Source organism: Leishmania donovani, chromosome 23 (assembly GCF_000227135.1).
Source record: "Leishmania donovani BPK282A1 complete genome, chromosome 23".
In the NCBI taxonomy this organism is placed as follows: Eukaryota; Euglenozoa; class Kinetoplastea; order Trypanosomatida; family Trypanosomatidae; genus Leishmania; species Leishmania donovani.
The window spans coordinates 422,210-437,678 of NC_018250.1; the positions used below are offsets into that span (position 1 = coordinate 422,210).

Consider the following 15,469-nt stretch of genomic DNA (forward strand, 5'->3'; position numbering starts at 1 on the left):
CCACCGGAAGGTGGCTCGGCATCGGCAGGGGGATGGGGGAAGGGCTGCTGGGCTGCCCCACACACAGAAAGTTGTTGGAAGGGGGCTGAACGGGACCCCGAGATGGCACGCACTGATGTGTGTGTGTGTGTGTGTGTGTGGTGAAGGACCAGCAACCCACCATGAAAGCTGCGCCCCGGGCACGGATTCGCCGACTTCCCGCCTCCCACACACAAACGCGCGCACACGCAGACTTCAGCACACAAAAAAGTGCATGGCCACGCAAACATCCACAGTGAGACACACACATGCCTACACAGACGAAGTGAAGAGAGACAGAGACAGGCAGGAGATATATACGTCCTTCGTTGCTGTCTCTCCCCCCTCCCCCTTTCTCTCCCGTCCCTGTGTAGAGAACGATGGAAGCCGCGCATGGGCGACGAGGGACTCGAGCTTGATTGTTTGTGAAACACACAAGCAAGCCAAGGGCTGAAAAGGTAAGCGGAAGATGACAAAAACAGATAAAAGGAAAGAGTGCCTGCTGTCGGTAAGAGGAAGGTATGGGGAGCAGCAGTGCGTGTGAACGTGTGCGGGTGCGTTTGTGTCTGCGTGAAGTGGTGTATGCAGCGCCCGAGCACGGCCACGCAGCTCTGCGGCGCGTACATACGTGCTGCAAAGCAGGACCGAGGCGCACCTCACTCCCTCTTTTACATCGCTCGCCTATGAGGTATCCACGGGGCTCGTTCCACAAACCCTCCCCTGCTCAGGCCCGAAGCGCGCATAGGCAAGCATGCTAAACGGCTTTCACCGCGCTACCATGCGCGCCACGAGCGGCGACCACGCCCACGAAAGAAGCAAAAAGCTAACGCAGAAAGAGAAAGAGGGGGTCACAGTGTTCGGTGTGCGGGAGGTGGGGAAGGGGGAGGGGGGGGGGGCGAGATCAGTCGGCGTGTGCACCCGAAGAAAGACGAAACAAAAAAAAAACAGAAGTAAGGCAAAATACCATGCTGAATGCAAGAGCGCATACAGCCAATCAAAGCATGCAGCACAGCATGAGGCGCACGGCAAGTATTGCACCACACGCACACACACACATATATATATATATATACATACACGCATACGCACATGCAACACAAACGACAAGGCGCAAGAAGCCGAGTGAGAGCGCACGCAGCTGAGCACGCGCCAGTGCTCGTAAGTCTCCTCACACACACACAGACACGCAGGCAGCACAGCCGCTCATACGCCCATAGGGCGAGACAGAGAGCCCGAGACGAGAGATGCGCGCACATGATCGCCACCGCCCACTCTGCCACATCAAGACAAGGAAGCAACCGGGGAAGAAGAGGAAAACAAACAAACCAACAACACTGACACCAAGAGATGGGGCGGAGACGACAACATGGGAGCACAGCCCACCAACACGAGGCTCAAGCGAGTGCATGAGGGAAGCAAGGACGGCAAGGTCAAGAGCACGCCAAAAGGGATATCGGGTCGACAAAACGAAGGGAAATATACACAAAACACGCACACACACACAAGGTAAGCAAATGTCTGAGGAAGAGAGACAGAGATAGGGGGAGGGAAAGGAAAAGAGGCAAGGAGAGGGGAGGGAGGGGGGCGCATGCAGGCACACACATACACGGACACAGAACGCATACGCGGCCATAAGCGCAGTTGAAGTGCAGGTGTGCCCTGCACAGGCAGTTCACAAAGACGGAAAGAAGGCGAAAGAGAGGGAGAGAGAACAGCAGCAGCAGCAGAGAAGCCAGAAAGTGAGTAGATCATAACAGCGAGACACTGAAAAAAAAAGAGAAGGGCTTAACCGTCACAGATCTGTCGTAGGGACTCCATCTCAGTCATGGACGACTCACGAGAGAGCGAGAAAAAGTTCGCCTTCCACGCGACCTCCACCCGCCCCGCCCCCCTTCCCCTACCCACCTCAGCTCTCTCGAAAACTCACGTTTGTGGGTGTGAAGGTACACGTGCGCATGCCAGAGACCGAGTGAGAAAAGGAAGATGACGAGAAAATGATTGGCCACATGAGCAGTGAGCTTACATGAAATGTATCCAACCAAGCCAAACAAAAAGAAAGAAGCATGCAGAGTCTCAGCGCCCCTCCCCCGTTCCCCTCCGTCTTACTCCTGCTCGGCTTGACGGTTTATATGAGCCCGCCATCTTACTGTTTGGGGAGGGGAAAGGGGGTCGAGAAAATGGGAGAGAGTGCGGGGCCTAAGTGTGGATGAGGTGCATGACTCATGCTACCTAGGTCACTCACACAAATGAACACGCATGTGCGTGTTAGCATGGGGTGAGTGTCGGTGTAGGGATGTGGTGAACCCCGAAAAGGCTCGCACGTCTGCTCAGAGGTGGACATCCTCTTCCGGCGAAGAACTCAAGTGAGGTGCAGCCCCGTGCAGGATCGGTGCATCGCGGTAGAAGCCGAGGGATGAATAGGCCGGCGCTGGTGATACACAGCTCGTCAGTTTTGACGGAGCAAGGATCGTCGTCAGACGGCGTTGAGTAGGGCAGGCAGGTGGTGGCACCTCCTGCCTTAGCGTCGACGGCGCTGTACGGATTTGGCGAGCTCTGCTGACTTAACCTCAACTGCGAGTCAGCAGAAGTCTCCGCCTCATTCACCGGCGCTCCGGTGGCAGCAGCGGCGGGCAGAGGGATCGACTTGCGTACGCCGTACCGCATCGGCCTCGTCGCCCGGCATTCAGCTTCGGCGGCGGCCCTGCGCACGAGTACTGCTGGTGCTGGCGGCGTCGTCCTCGTTGTTACCCGCCGGCGGCGCGGTGACTTTGAGCCCCTGTTCACATGTCTCCTTCGTCGGCATACCGCTGGCCGGGGTCGCGGCCAGCGGGTCATTGCACGACTCGTTGGGCTCCACAACGCCGCTGAGGCAAGCGATCTTGCCAGTCGCGTCCGTGCTCGATGCGCCGTGATCATCCGACACAGCGAGCAAGCACGCCGCTTCTGAGTAGTCCGACTTCCGGCACATGAACTACCACTTGGTGGGGTCGAAAGACACATCCTCACGCACGCCGCCCCGCTTCGGATCATTCATGGAATCCCCCACACCAACGCCAGGCGCCAGGGCGCTGCTAATGTCTGCGAGACGTTCCACATCCGCGTGTTACGGGGCGATGCTTGCGTGCGAGAGCGCAGAGCGCTTCCTGTCGGTGCCGCCGCCGATGAGCTTCGGGCAGCAGCAGCAGAAACTTACCGTGATGATGATGGCGACAAGAGACGCGCCGATGATCAGGACTGACATGACAATAATCCCGATTATATATTTGTTCAGCCGGACTCTGTAGTCGTAGCTGATGCTTGTTGTGGCGATCGAGCCCGGCGAGGCCTTATAGGAAGCCGCCAACAAAATCGACTGGGATGCCGTTGCAGGTGGCCGCTTCGTGTACTCCGCGACCGGACCGCCGCCCGAGATGTAGAGGGCTTGCGTCGCGCTGTAGTTGGCCTGCAACAGCAGCGGTGACACCTCCTCAGGCGACCACGGGTGATTAGAGATCATCGTTATGCCCTGCAGAACACGGCAGAGCACCTGCAGTCCACCAACGTTCACCGAATCATTCGGCAACGTCTTGGCGGAGGTAACAAAGGCCCTGTTCAGGAAGGTGCGACGATGGAGTCTGTCCTCAATCGCCTCCTCGATCGATTTCGAGACGGCGTCGCGGCTTTTCTCCCACACTTGGCCCCACCTGTCGGCATCACCGCTGAACACGAGAAGGTAATCGCCCGTTTCATTGGCCAGCACCTCAAAGATTCTATCTGGGTCATTGGCGCCGTTGCCTTCGAATGGGTTACCAAGCGGCGGCGTCCGTGCGTGCACCATGGTGGGGAGGAGGTCCGAGTAAGCCTTGAGAGTCGGGTAGGTGTCCATCACGGTATTCATGTACCTGTTAAACAGAGGCATCCTAGACTTCATCGCGAACGCTCTGAGGTCGGACGGCGTACTCGGCGTTACCTCGGCTTCGGGGAAAGCCCAGACGTTGTACGACACGTACCAACTCGACACGTTCACTTCGTTTGTCAACGGAGTTGCTTCGATGAGGTAATTCCTCAGGGTGGAGTCCACGGCGTCCTGGATGTCCATTTGCAGTGGGTACATGAAGGCATCGACGCTTATAGCATTTTGGGTCATGAGCGTACCGAGAAGCAGCTGCCAGAAAAACGTCGACCCCGACACCGGCAGCAGCACCGGTCCGACGGCTTGCATGGACGGCGGCCCATCAGCCGCCAGTGCCTCTACCGCTGCGTCGAAACCCACGGACTGGAAGATCTTGTTGATGGTGCGAAGATCGGAGCTGCGCAGCGCCCAAAGCACCTCTTCCTTGCTTAACCGTGTCATCGCAGTGAACTGAGCATAAGCCCCGTAGGCCGGACCACTGGCCCACGCCTTCTGCGGCGTCACGGGTTTCAGAGACGTCACGAAGACTACTGCTTTGCTGTCGGCAGCTCGAATTGCAGAAACGAAATCTGCCGTCACCGCCTGAATCATGGCCAAGTGTGTCCTCGGGTCACTCACGATGACACTCCACACCGACGCCGGCGCGCTCAGCCATGCGTTCGCTTGTATTTCGGCTTCTTCGGCACAAGCAGCGTGCACGCACAGAAACAGGAGAATCAAGGCGAGAAATCGGAGAAGCAGCAGCTGCGGCGGTCGCACCGCGCAGCCCCAACCACGTCGTTGGCACGTCTTCATGATGGTCCCTGTGTGTGTGTGTGTGTGTGTGTGTGTGTGTGTATACTTCGTTTTGGTGTTGCCGTTCTGCTTTGCTTCTCTGCTGCTGCGGCGGCGGTAGGTCGTTTATATCGGCCTATCACGCCTGTCGGTGTGTGCGCGTGTCTCTGAGATGGTGTACAGGTGCAGAGCGATGCACAACACGCGCAAAGCCAATAAGAAAAACGAGGAAGAGGGAAGGGCGCGTAAACAAGTATACGCCAAGCGAGCACGCAAGACGAAATCGTTTACTCGACGTCCCACAGTGTTTCGTCGGCCTGGCTGATGAAACAGCGGGAGTGGTGGTGGGTAGGAAGAGGGCTTTAAGTTGTCGCTGGCGCGCCAAAGAGGGGATTTGTGGAGCTTCCTCCTTCTCTTTCGTTGCGCGCCCCCGCATCGCCGCGTGAGGTACAGGGACGAGAACGCGCAGGTAGTGAGGTGAGAACAAACAAAAATTTTGACCGAAGCACATGTGTGCCGAAGTGGATAGCGTGCATGGAGGTGGTGGTGGATAAAAGAGAGAAGACGAGGGGGGGGGGGGTGGAGATGAGGGTGTAAGGCAGTACACGCCGAAAAGGGGGAGAGCCATCCGAGTAGCATGGGAGCAGAGGCGTGCAGGCGTGCTTGATCACGGTGACCGCGCGCACACATGAAAAGAGCGGAAGAGGAGATGATGAGTTCGTCACGCAACCATATTTGTTCACGCTTCCGGCGTACCTTTTTGCTTTGCTCGATACATTCGCGTTTTTGGGGGAGGGGGAGGGGGAAGGAAGGCGCACTTCCCAGCCGAAGGTACGCAACGGGACGCGTGCGTCGTGAGAGCCGCAGCGGGGGAGGGGAGAGTGGAGCGAGGCGGTGGAGAAGCTAAAACCACGAAACAGTAGCAAAAGAAGGCGAAGTAAAAAATGTGCGGCCTGGCCCCTGCCGTCGGCCCCCTGCCACAGTCCTCTCCTTCTTAGGCAGCAGCCGACAGTGCGCACCTTGTTGAGCTGACCCGTATCATGCGCTCCAGCTCCCATAGGATCGTCTGCCGCTCCTCTCGCCTAAAACCGGCGATCTGAAGAATCGCCTCCTGATCGCCACCACCCCAGCGCCACAGCTCTGCTATGGTGGGGAGTCGGTGAACGCGCAGGCGCATGCCCACCTCCTGCAGAAGAGGCGTGAGCAGTGGCGGGTATAGGAGTAAGTCCCCATCGTCATGGCGATCGCGCTCAGGGTGCTCGTGAGAATGCGAGCGCCGAGGTGGTGAAGTTCTCCTTGAATGCCCCATCGACGGCGTCCCCGTGCGATGGTCGCTTGCCGTCCGATGATGCAAGAGACCATCGTGGTCTGAGCTGCGTGTTCGCGCACCATTCTCAACATCGGTGGTGACGTCCTCGTGCACGTGCGAGTCCACCAAGCCGTTCCTGCCTTCCATATGAACGCGCGACGCGTCAGCGGCGCCTTCACTGGAGCCGTGCGCACAAGCGGCAGCCACGGCCGAATTTGCACAGGAGAACGTACTTTGCTCTGAGGCACGAGACGGCAGTCGGGCGTGGTGCAGCGGCGCAGACTCAGCCTGAAACCCCCCCCCTCCCTCCGCTGCCCCGTCGGCGTGGTCGTTCAACTGCCACCGCTGCCCACGCTTCTTCGTCGTCGTCGCCATCATTATCGCCGCAGCTCGCGTCGGTCGAGGAGCACCGATGGTCGAGCGTCACCTCTGTCTCTTCCTCTGCGTACACGGCCACGTCAGTGCCCACTCACGACGCGCCTCTGCCGGCGCTTTCCCTTTTGGCCCATGCGCCTCTCGGGCCAAGGCCCTCGACAAGCAGACCCTCCTCCGCCTCTCCCACGCCCTGCAGCACCGCGTTCAGCCCTCGCACCGACGTCTTGTGCAGCGGTGCATGCTCTGCCCAATACAAGCGTCGCTCATCTGGGCGGAGAGGCAGCCCGGTGACGCGACGGGTGGAATGCAGCTGCGCAGACCGCGCCGTTGCGCGCGCCCTGCGCTGCTGGGCAAGTCCGCTGAGCTTGTCGGCCCAAGCGAACGCCCCACTTCTGATCTGTCGCTTCGTCGCTACGGAGCTGGAGTTGGCTCGTGCATCCATCGAGGCGTGAGGGCCACCATCGCCGTGGCGGTAAGACACCACCCTTGCCGCAGCTTCCGCCGCCATGGACTGCAGATATACAGCCGGCACCTCATTTGGCTTTCGTGGCAGTCCCGATATGGGGTCGTACAGCTCACTTGGACGCGAGGCTCTGACACGCAGCCGCGCTGTCGTGTGCATCAGACTAGCGCCGCCACCGCCACCGCCGCCGTCCGCCCGCTCCACGATCGACTCCCTCAAGGCGCCTCGCACGCGATCGTAGCGTGCGCTCAGCGGGCCGTGCCGCAGCTGCGCCGGGTCAATACCCGTCTCGGCAGCTACAGCTTGTCTATACGCAGCCAGCGTAGGTGCAGACGCGTGGTTGCTGGCACCGTATATCAGAGAGCACGGGACGGCATTGACAGCGCACTCAATGGCGTGTCAGTCCGCCGCCGTCTGCGGCAGCGCCGCAAGACCATTTCAGTTTGCCTGCACCGGTACCGCCTTCCCCGCGCCGCGTTGTGGAACAGCGAAGCCGGAAGGGTGGTTGAAGCTCTCCTGGTACACGCGAAGGCGGCATGTGGACGCAGCGGTGGTGGCCAGCACGTTGTTGAACACCACGCGTCGTGGCATCGCCTCCGTGTCGCTGTCGGACGCTGTCTCCATTGACGACGAGGTGGTGCACAAGGTGCCCCGCGGTCGCACCGAATCCACGGATGGAGACGTAGAGAAGACACCATTGAAAAGAGCATATCGAGAAGACATACATCCGGACTGCCGTCCAAGCCGGTGAACCGGAGCACATGCACCGCGAAGCCCGAGACCAGCCCTCGAGCTCCTTGTCTCAGCATCACCAAGGCGATACGCGCCAGGGTTCACAAACCCCAGCGGTGACGCACCCCCATCTGCCTCCTGCAGCTTGTTCAACGAGGTGTTGAGGTGCGCCTGCAACCGGGCGGAGGGCGAACGAGGCCGTGGTAGACAGCCCTTGATCGCGCTACGCGCGCGTGATCGCAGCGTCGGCGGAGCCGGTGTCGATGGCCATGGCAGCCGGTGCTCCTCGCCGAGTCCTCGCTCTGCCTGTCCTGTGTGAGGCGTTACGTCGTCAGCGCCGGCCCTCCGCTGAAGCATGGAACGGGAAAAATGGTGAGTCGAACCTCTCACGAGAAGATCACTGTCTGCCTCTATTCCTCCAGGCAGCCACCACGGCGGCGTCGGATATCGCTGCCCGGCTCTGTCCAGGCGATGATGGTGAAGCTGTTCAGCTAGGCATGCCTCCGGTGTAACCGCGTGCGTGGAGGATGACGGCACTTGTCGGTGCTGCCGTGAGGTTTTGGAGAGCGGCATTGAGGCTTTCGTACTAATACCAACCGACGAAGAGCTGTGCATATGAGACCCGGAAGGATTACGCAACGGCCCCTCAGGTGATGCCGCCGCCGCTGTGTGCCGCTCCCGCACTGCTGCCTGTTCACAATCGCGAACACGCGTAGGCCGCTGGCTGCAGTAAAGGACAGCAGCGGGCGAGGATCGCCCATCTGTGACAGGGGAGTCTCTTTCCACAGGGCATTGTGAGTCCAGTGCAAAAGAAGGGAGCAGCTTCGAGGAACGGGGACACGGCGCACAGAGCATCACCCCCGCCGAAGCATCCACGTAGCGTTCTTGATTCGGCAGGGACGAAGATACGACGGCATTAAGTACGTGCGGTGCCGTGGAGACCGGCGCCGCAGCGGGACGGGCTGCGCTCGAGGCGTGCACGCGGCCACTGTGCTCTCTCAGCAGCCGACCCATGCGCCACTAAAGTGAGGGAAAGAGCGAGAAGGTGAAAGATCGGCAACCACAGCAACAAGGAGCGCCGTCGGCGACAGGGTGCCGAAGGCGGGAGAGGAAGAAGCCGCACAAAGCCGCCCAGAGGTCTACACAGACAAGAGACACAAAAAAATCCACAACAAGCAGGGGCGCAGCAAGAGGCAGCTTGTGTGTGTGTGTGTGTGAAAAGCGGGCTGGCGCGTGCGTGTATCTGTATCCGTGCATATATATATATATATATGAGCGCGTCCTCGATAAAGTGCGTGTATATCTAGGGCATCTAGTCTAGTTGTGCACAAGTTGGAGAACAAGCGAAGTGCCTGCGTATGTGCAGGTACACAGGCAGAGGGAGAGGGGGGCACGCACCCACTCCTACAGGCTTCAAATTCAATGGAAAAAGAACGCACCACTGTGGGGCTGAGTCGAGGAGGGGGAGGTAGAGAGGGTGAGCCAAGTGAAGGGTCACTCGCGAACAAAAGCGTGTGCTGTGATGATATGTGCACGGTGTGGTTGGGTGTGTCGTTTTCCAGTGGCGGGGGAACGCACACGCAGCCGGCGACGGCATCGAGGAGGCAAAATCGAAGAAAAAAATAAGCGGCATTCATGTACATGTGTGTGTGTGTCAGGGATGCACGGAGGCGCAGCAGAAGGGGATGAATGCGAGATCACGGGAGTGTAAGCATAGCAGGAAGAAGACACACGCGCTCGCGCGTGTGCTGAATCGAGTCTCCCTCGGCATATCTTTACTATCCAAAAGTGCACACGCACGAAAACACAACCGCATAGCCAAGGAGAGGGAGGTGAGAAGGGAGGGGTGGGCGTTGTTCAACAACAACACGCAACACCAGAAGCATCTGATGTTTCCAGCCTTGCTCTCGGGAGGGGTAGAAGAATGGGACAGGGGTGCGGCCGCTGTTGCCACCCCGCTCCTCCCGTCCGCCACCGCCCCTCCCCGATCGTCCCTCCACCTCAGAAGATTTCATTTCGTCGGTGGAAACTCGGTGTGCAGCTTGCAGCTCTGTGACGATATTGAAAACGCGTGCAGGCAACGGACCTTAGCGCATCACATCTCCTCCAACTTTCGCGTTCTACTCCGCGCGCTCACTCGCGAACCGAACGACTCTCTCTCTGTCTGTCTCTCTCCCTCGTGCACCGCAGCCTTGGAGAAGGGCGGAAGAGCTCTTTCTTCTCGGCGATGCCCGTCGCTCACCGTTGCTGTCGCGGCTCCATCATCTGCAGCTGCCGCAGGAGCTCCCTGTCGCGCGGTTCCACTTCAGCCGGTCGCATATCCGGCTGCTGTGCGATAAAGCGAATCGGCCCGTCCCGAAGCGGACGCGGCTCCTTGTCGATGGGCATTGAATACGTCGTCGCCTGCTCCATGCGCTCGAGGAACTCTTTCATGGCGCGCCCCGTCTCCTCAACCAGGTCCTGTGCCTCCGGTGTCTGCTCATCCAGTGCCGCAATCTCGGCAGCCGTTGCGATCATGTCGGCCTCGCTTGCCCCTTCCTCCACCATGTAAGACATGAGCCGGTAGCGATCCATCATGCGGTCGCACAGCTCGTAGCGGTGCGCGGCCTTGTAGAAGTTCGCCAGCGTAACGATGACCCGCACGTTGAACGGCTCCAGCTCCATCGCGCGGCGGGCAGCGATAATGGCGTCGCTAAGGTTTCGCTTTGGGTCTTCCTTGTGCATCAGCAGCGCTAGCGTCTCCCACGGCGCGGCGCACGTCGGGAATTCAGCCATGGCCTCCATGCACAGCCGCCGCCCGAGTGCTGGCGAGTCGTGCGCGCGGTCGCTCACGTACTGGAAAAAGGCCTCGCGGTAGTTGGCGTCCTGATCGTCGAGGACGTCTGGCGGCTCGCTGAGCCGGCTGCTCTCTGTCGGCGGCACCCCCTCAGCAATGTCTTTAGGGGCCGCAGCAGCACCGCGACGCGCGTTGGCTGCCTGAGGTAGCAGTGCGCCTGCCTCCGTAGCACGTCCCTGCGCCTCCACCTCGGCTGTCGCAGCCGCCGTGGGCCTCGTTGCAGAGGCACTGAGCATGCTGTTGCACTCGGCATGCAACGACGACGGCGCAGACGATCTCAGAGTCACGCTCGACGACGCACACACACGAGCGCGGTGCACAGACGAGTTTGCCCGATAGAGCTGCATCAGCCGCTCGCAAATTTTGTAGCTTTCATGCACGCGGCCAGCGCTGCGAAGTGCAGAGTGCAGCTTAACGAGCGTGAAGAAGTGGAATCGGGTCGACTCAGGCAGCATTTCATGAATGCGGCGCGCCATCAGCGCCTTCAGAAACGCGATCACAAGGGAGAGCGCGAACGTGCGAGCCTTCGGGGAGATGTCGGCCGAGTCGAAGCGCACGGCGAAGTGCTGCTCATCGACAGCGCGGAAAAGCGCTTCGAGCAGTCGACATGCGTAGTCGCGGTCGAGGACCCGCACAATGGGCCCCATCGCTTCGATGAAAAACCGCGACGCGGCGCCCTCGCCGTCGGACGAGCACTTCTGCGCGGCCGCCTCGACGATGAGATCGGACAAGAGGGACAGCGCCACCTCCACTGGGGCGACCTGAGGTAGCGTCGTGTAGGCTGGCGTTGGCCTGCGGGCAGCACCCGTGCCAGCCGTCGTCGCCACGGCGTCCGCGGGAGACACTGACGAGGATGGTGACGAAGATGGTTGTTGCGGTGTAGACTTTGACGCCGCAGCAGCGTCCGGGCTCACTGTCGCGCAAGGCTCCTCGGCGCAATGGGCGTCGACAGCCGGCACCTTATTGGATGCAGAGGCAGGATGCAGCCGCCCCTCCTCCGCCGCCTTGGTGTACTCCTTGGCCAGGTAGTCTAGCAGCACGCGTATCCGCGGTACCCATCCCTCGATGCCCGTGTACAGCTCCAGTAGTGACTCCATGGCGTCCACATTCGTGACATCGTCGGCCAAGATGTCGTAGAGCATCATCTCCGCCTCATCACACCGCTCCAGCCGGCGGTACGTGAGGCCCAAAAGGTAGCGCACGTGGTTCACATCAGCAGTCGTGATGATCGTCTTTTCGGGGATCAGCGCCTCAGGCGGCAGCTCCTCCGCCTCCACGGCTTGTGACAAGTATGCGTCATCCGTCTCGTGCACAGGTGCTTGTGGCGTGTCGCGGCCCGGTCGCTCGATGACCTCCGTGCCGTCCGCCTGTGGAACCACGCGGTAAGCGGGTGTGCTGGGCACGTTGACCTGGAAAGCGTTCTCACGGTTCTGCAGGCGCTGCTGGCGCTGCTGCCACTTCAAGAGGAGTACCCGCTGCGTGCTCATCGGCTTCTCCACCTCCTGGCCGACCACCTTGAGAAGGGCACTTAGCTCCTCGAGCAGCGCGTCTGCCGCGTGCTGCAAGTCTGCCTGTGTGCTTGCCTTGCTAACTACCGTGTGCTTCAACTCTTGAATGCGCAGAGTTGTGTAGCCGGGGTAGGCCAGCTCCTCCCGCTCCAGCAGCTCACGCTCGCGCTCCAGCGCCTCCAATGTAGCGACTCCGACGCGGCTAACGCTGTCGTACCGCGGCATCGTCACGGGGTGCGCACGAGGGTCTTGTATGTAGCCCGACGGCGTATCGGCGAGGGTGTTGCGTACGATGTTGCGCTCGTAGCAGACACGCGTGGCACGCAGCAACCCAGGGCCAAGATCAAGGCCGCCTAGCAAATCTGTTAGCGCTACATGGCTACTGCGAAGTCTGCGCGCGGCGTCGTGGTGTGTGTTTCTATGCTGCTGCACCGCTGATCGCGATGCCGCACTGCGACTTCGCTGCCGCGAACGTAGGAGAACTTCCACAAGTGAGGCCACGAATGGAGACGGAGTTGGTGGTGACGATGATGCTGCTGCTTGTGCAACGGCGAGAGCGCTAGACCCTGTCATCGCTGGAAGCAAGGTGATGGGTGCACCAGGAGAGTAAAACCGCGAGCGGAGCCGGTCGCTCATTGTCACGAAGCTAGACGACCAGGCACTGAACAGAGACGCTACACGCTGTGGCATCATAGAAGAACGAATGCGTAGGGTGGGTGAGGGAGGGGGAGATGAAGATGGGGTGGGCATGCAGGAGGACGGAGATGCACACCAGGCTGGAAGAAATCGGCGGCTCGCCAGCGCCGACAGAGAGGTGAGACGCGCCGGCATGGCGGGTGTGAAGAGGCGTTTGCAGTGACAAGACGCATTACATGTGCTACAGACACACGCAGGGTCAAAGAGTTAGAGTCGAGGGGGAAACGAGGAATACGGGCGGAGCTGTTGAAGCACACGGGCGGAGTAGTTGGCTGATCGCCTGTGTTGCTTGCTTCACGTACGTGCCCGTGCACACAGGTGCACACTTCGCACACCGCGCTCTGTGCTTCGGTTAGGGATCTTCGTATTGGATGTCGTCGTCGTCGCGTCATACCGCCAAAGGAAAGCGAGGGAGGAAGAAGGGAGATGAGCCGAAAAGACAGTACGCACATGGCACGCGTGTGCAGAAGAGCACCAAAGGATAATACAAGCTGAGATGCGCAACGGCAGGGTTGGAATACACGAAGATCGGGTGCAAAACACATCAAGTGACCCCCCCCTCTTCTCCTCTTTCCTTGAGCGAAGAGGGAGGGAAAGCACCCACTAGAAACTTCCTCAGTGTTTCTACTGTGTCCAGCCTCGTTCCTGGTCCCTCCTCTTCTACATGCTCAGCTTTGATGGCTCACAAACGGTCAAGACCACCTTGCCGTGGCCGTGGTTCTCCGCGAGAAACTTGTACGCGTTGGTCACCTCCTCCAGCGGGAAGGTGCGGTCCACGATCGTACAGATGATGCGTTCGCTCATGTAGGGCACGATCTCGCGCTCGAAGGAGGTGACGAGGTCGGCCTTGTACTGGTCACTGCGGCAGTGCAGCTTGGAGAAGGTGATCTTAGCCCTCTCCCGAAAGAGCGGCAGGGCATTCATGTGCACCAACGCCCCGCCCATGAAGGCAATGACAATGAGATGGCCATTGGGGGCGAGCACTTGGGCATTCTCACTGAGGTACGTTCCACCAAACACTGGATCGACAATCACGTTCACACTCTCCTCGCCGAAGAGGCGCTTCAGCTTCGGCGCAAAGGCCAAGCCAAGCTCGTCCGGCGTGCGGCTCAGCGTCACGCTTGCGTGCGCCTTGCACACATCCAGCTTCTCCTCGGAAGAGGTCGTGATAGCGGTTGCTTTGAAGTACTTCTCCGTGATCTGTGCCGACGCGCTGCCGATGTCGCTGGCACCGGCGTGAATCAGCACTTTTTGCCCCCGCTTCACCTTTCCATGGCGATGAAGAATCTGCCACGCCCTGATGAACGTCTCTGGTATGGCGGCGGCCTCCGTGAAGGTGTAGCCCTGCGGCATCGCCATCACACAGCCCATGTGCGCTACGGCGTAGTCTGCGTAGCCACCGCCGGGCAGCAGTGCCATCACCCGATCGCCCTCCTTGACTCTACCTGCCACGTCCGAGCCTACCTGCTCTACGATACCCGCCACCTCCAGTCCTAAAAGTTCGTTCGCACCGTCTGGTGGCGCATAGTTATCGCGCCGCTGCGACACACCTGCCCGATTCACGCCAGCTGCCATGACCTTTATAAGCACATCCGTTCCCTTCTTCACGGCCGCCTTGGGGACCTCGCTGATGGACATTGTGGCAATGCCGCCGAGGCCCTTCAACGTTACTGCACGCATCATGGCTTTCTCAACTAAAATGCCAACGTCTCGTCGTGGTGGTGGTGTTTGTTGTGTGTGAGTGTTGGAGAGAGAAGGGCTCGCAGAGAGCGAGCGAGGGAAGGGGGGTTGCCGGGAGGTTCGTCTACTTATGAGCGCAGGCACCGGCCGCGGGAGCAGCAGAAAACGAATCAACTCGAAAGAACTGCGCGCGTGTGTAATCAGGGATGGTGAAGGTGGAAGACGCACCGCACTTCTCTCATTATCTGTGTGTGTGTGTGTGTGTGGACAGACAGAGAGAAAAGCGGCGGAGGACAAGTATCTTGTGTACACCTCTCCGGCCTGTCCTCGCCGTTACATAACAACGACCTCAGCGGAGCCGCAGAAGGAAGACAGCCACAGAGAAGCAAGCACAGACACGCCTACAAGCTTCCTTTACCTTCACGCCCACTGCGTGTTCGACGATGCATAACGTAGCGATCAGCTGTGTGGAGAGCAGTGTTACTCGCAAGACGAGCTGTCGGGATCGCAGAGAGAGATGATGATGATGAGCGCTCAGACGGGAGCGCGGTCAGGGGGTGGGGAAGACAACGAAAAGCGGAGGCACACGTCTGCTCGATTTGAGATTGTGCGGAGCGATGAGTTTATATGCGGACGCGTGTTCTTTAGCGCTTGCGAAGCAGACTTCGCCTTTCTTTAAGGAGAACACCTCCTCTCCTTCGCCAACGTGCCGAGCACAGATAGAGTGCACAGGAAAAACAGAGAGAAAGGGGAAGGCAAGCGAGAGGAGAAGTGCGTTGCACCAACGCCATTAAGCGAGTCCACATGTTCGTCGCAGCCCACCCGACTTCGAGGAGGAGGAGGGGGGCGGTGTCTGCGCGGTCGTGCCGCCTACACACCGAGAGGGGCATGCCAGCAGGCATGGAGCGTGTCTTTCATGCAAGAGCATACATACGCGTGTATATGCTGGTGTCTTTGCACAAGGACGACCACGGAGCCACATGACTTTCAGCATTCTGTCTCACCTGATGGAGCCCGGAGGGAGTCCACATGGCCAGTGGGAACTCCAAACATACCGACGACAGCAGTCACAAGACCCAAAAGGGCAACAAGGTTGCTGCAGCCCTTTCCCTGAAGAAAATCGAGACTAGAACTCGCGCCCACAGCAACAATAACGCTGTCGTGTCCATTGGACACTTTTTCTGCG

The 15,469-nt window shown here is 59.7% G+C and overlaps 3 protein-coding genes and 1 pseudogene across 3 annotated transcripts, besides 1 other annotated feature; all 4 read right to left on the reverse strand.

Annotated features, from left to right (window-relative positions):
- Window positions 1-3,121: 3,121 nt before the first annotated feature.
- LDBPK_231020 (hypothetical protein, unknown function) lies at window positions 3,122-4,705 on the reverse strand (the record flags this gene model as incomplete). Its single annotated transcript, XM_003860954.1, has 1 exon — window positions 3,122-4,705. The coding sequence occupies one exon, from the start codon at window positions 4,703-4,705 to the stop codon at window positions 3,122-3,124; it is 1,584 nt and encodes a 527-aa protein (XP_003861002.1).
- Window positions 4,706-7,269: 2,564 nt separating this feature from the next.
- On the reverse strand, window positions 7,270-8,577 carry LDBPK_231030 (annotated as a pseudogene).
- Window positions 7,270-8,577: a sequence feature.
- A 1,224-nt stretch (window positions 8,578-9,801) lies between these two features.
- LDBPK_231040 (hypothetical protein, conserved) lies at window positions 9,802-12,132 on the reverse strand (the record flags this gene model as incomplete). The annotated part of the gene is made up of 1 exon (XM_003860955.1): window positions 9,802-12,132. One exon carries the CDS (start codon window positions 12,130-12,132, stop codon window positions 9,802-9,804), a length of 2,331 nt encoding a protein of 776 aa, XP_003861003.1.
- Window positions 12,133-13,263: 1,131 nt separating this feature from the next.
- LDBPK_231050 (quinone oxidoreductase-like protein) lies at window positions 13,264-14,286 on the reverse strand (the record flags this gene model as incomplete). Its single annotated transcript, XM_003860956.1, has 1 exon — window positions 13,264-14,286. One exon carries the CDS (start codon window positions 14,284-14,286, stop codon window positions 13,264-13,266), a length of 1,023 nt encoding a protein of 340 aa, XP_003861004.1.
- Window positions 14,287-15,469: the final 1,183 nt, after the last annotated feature.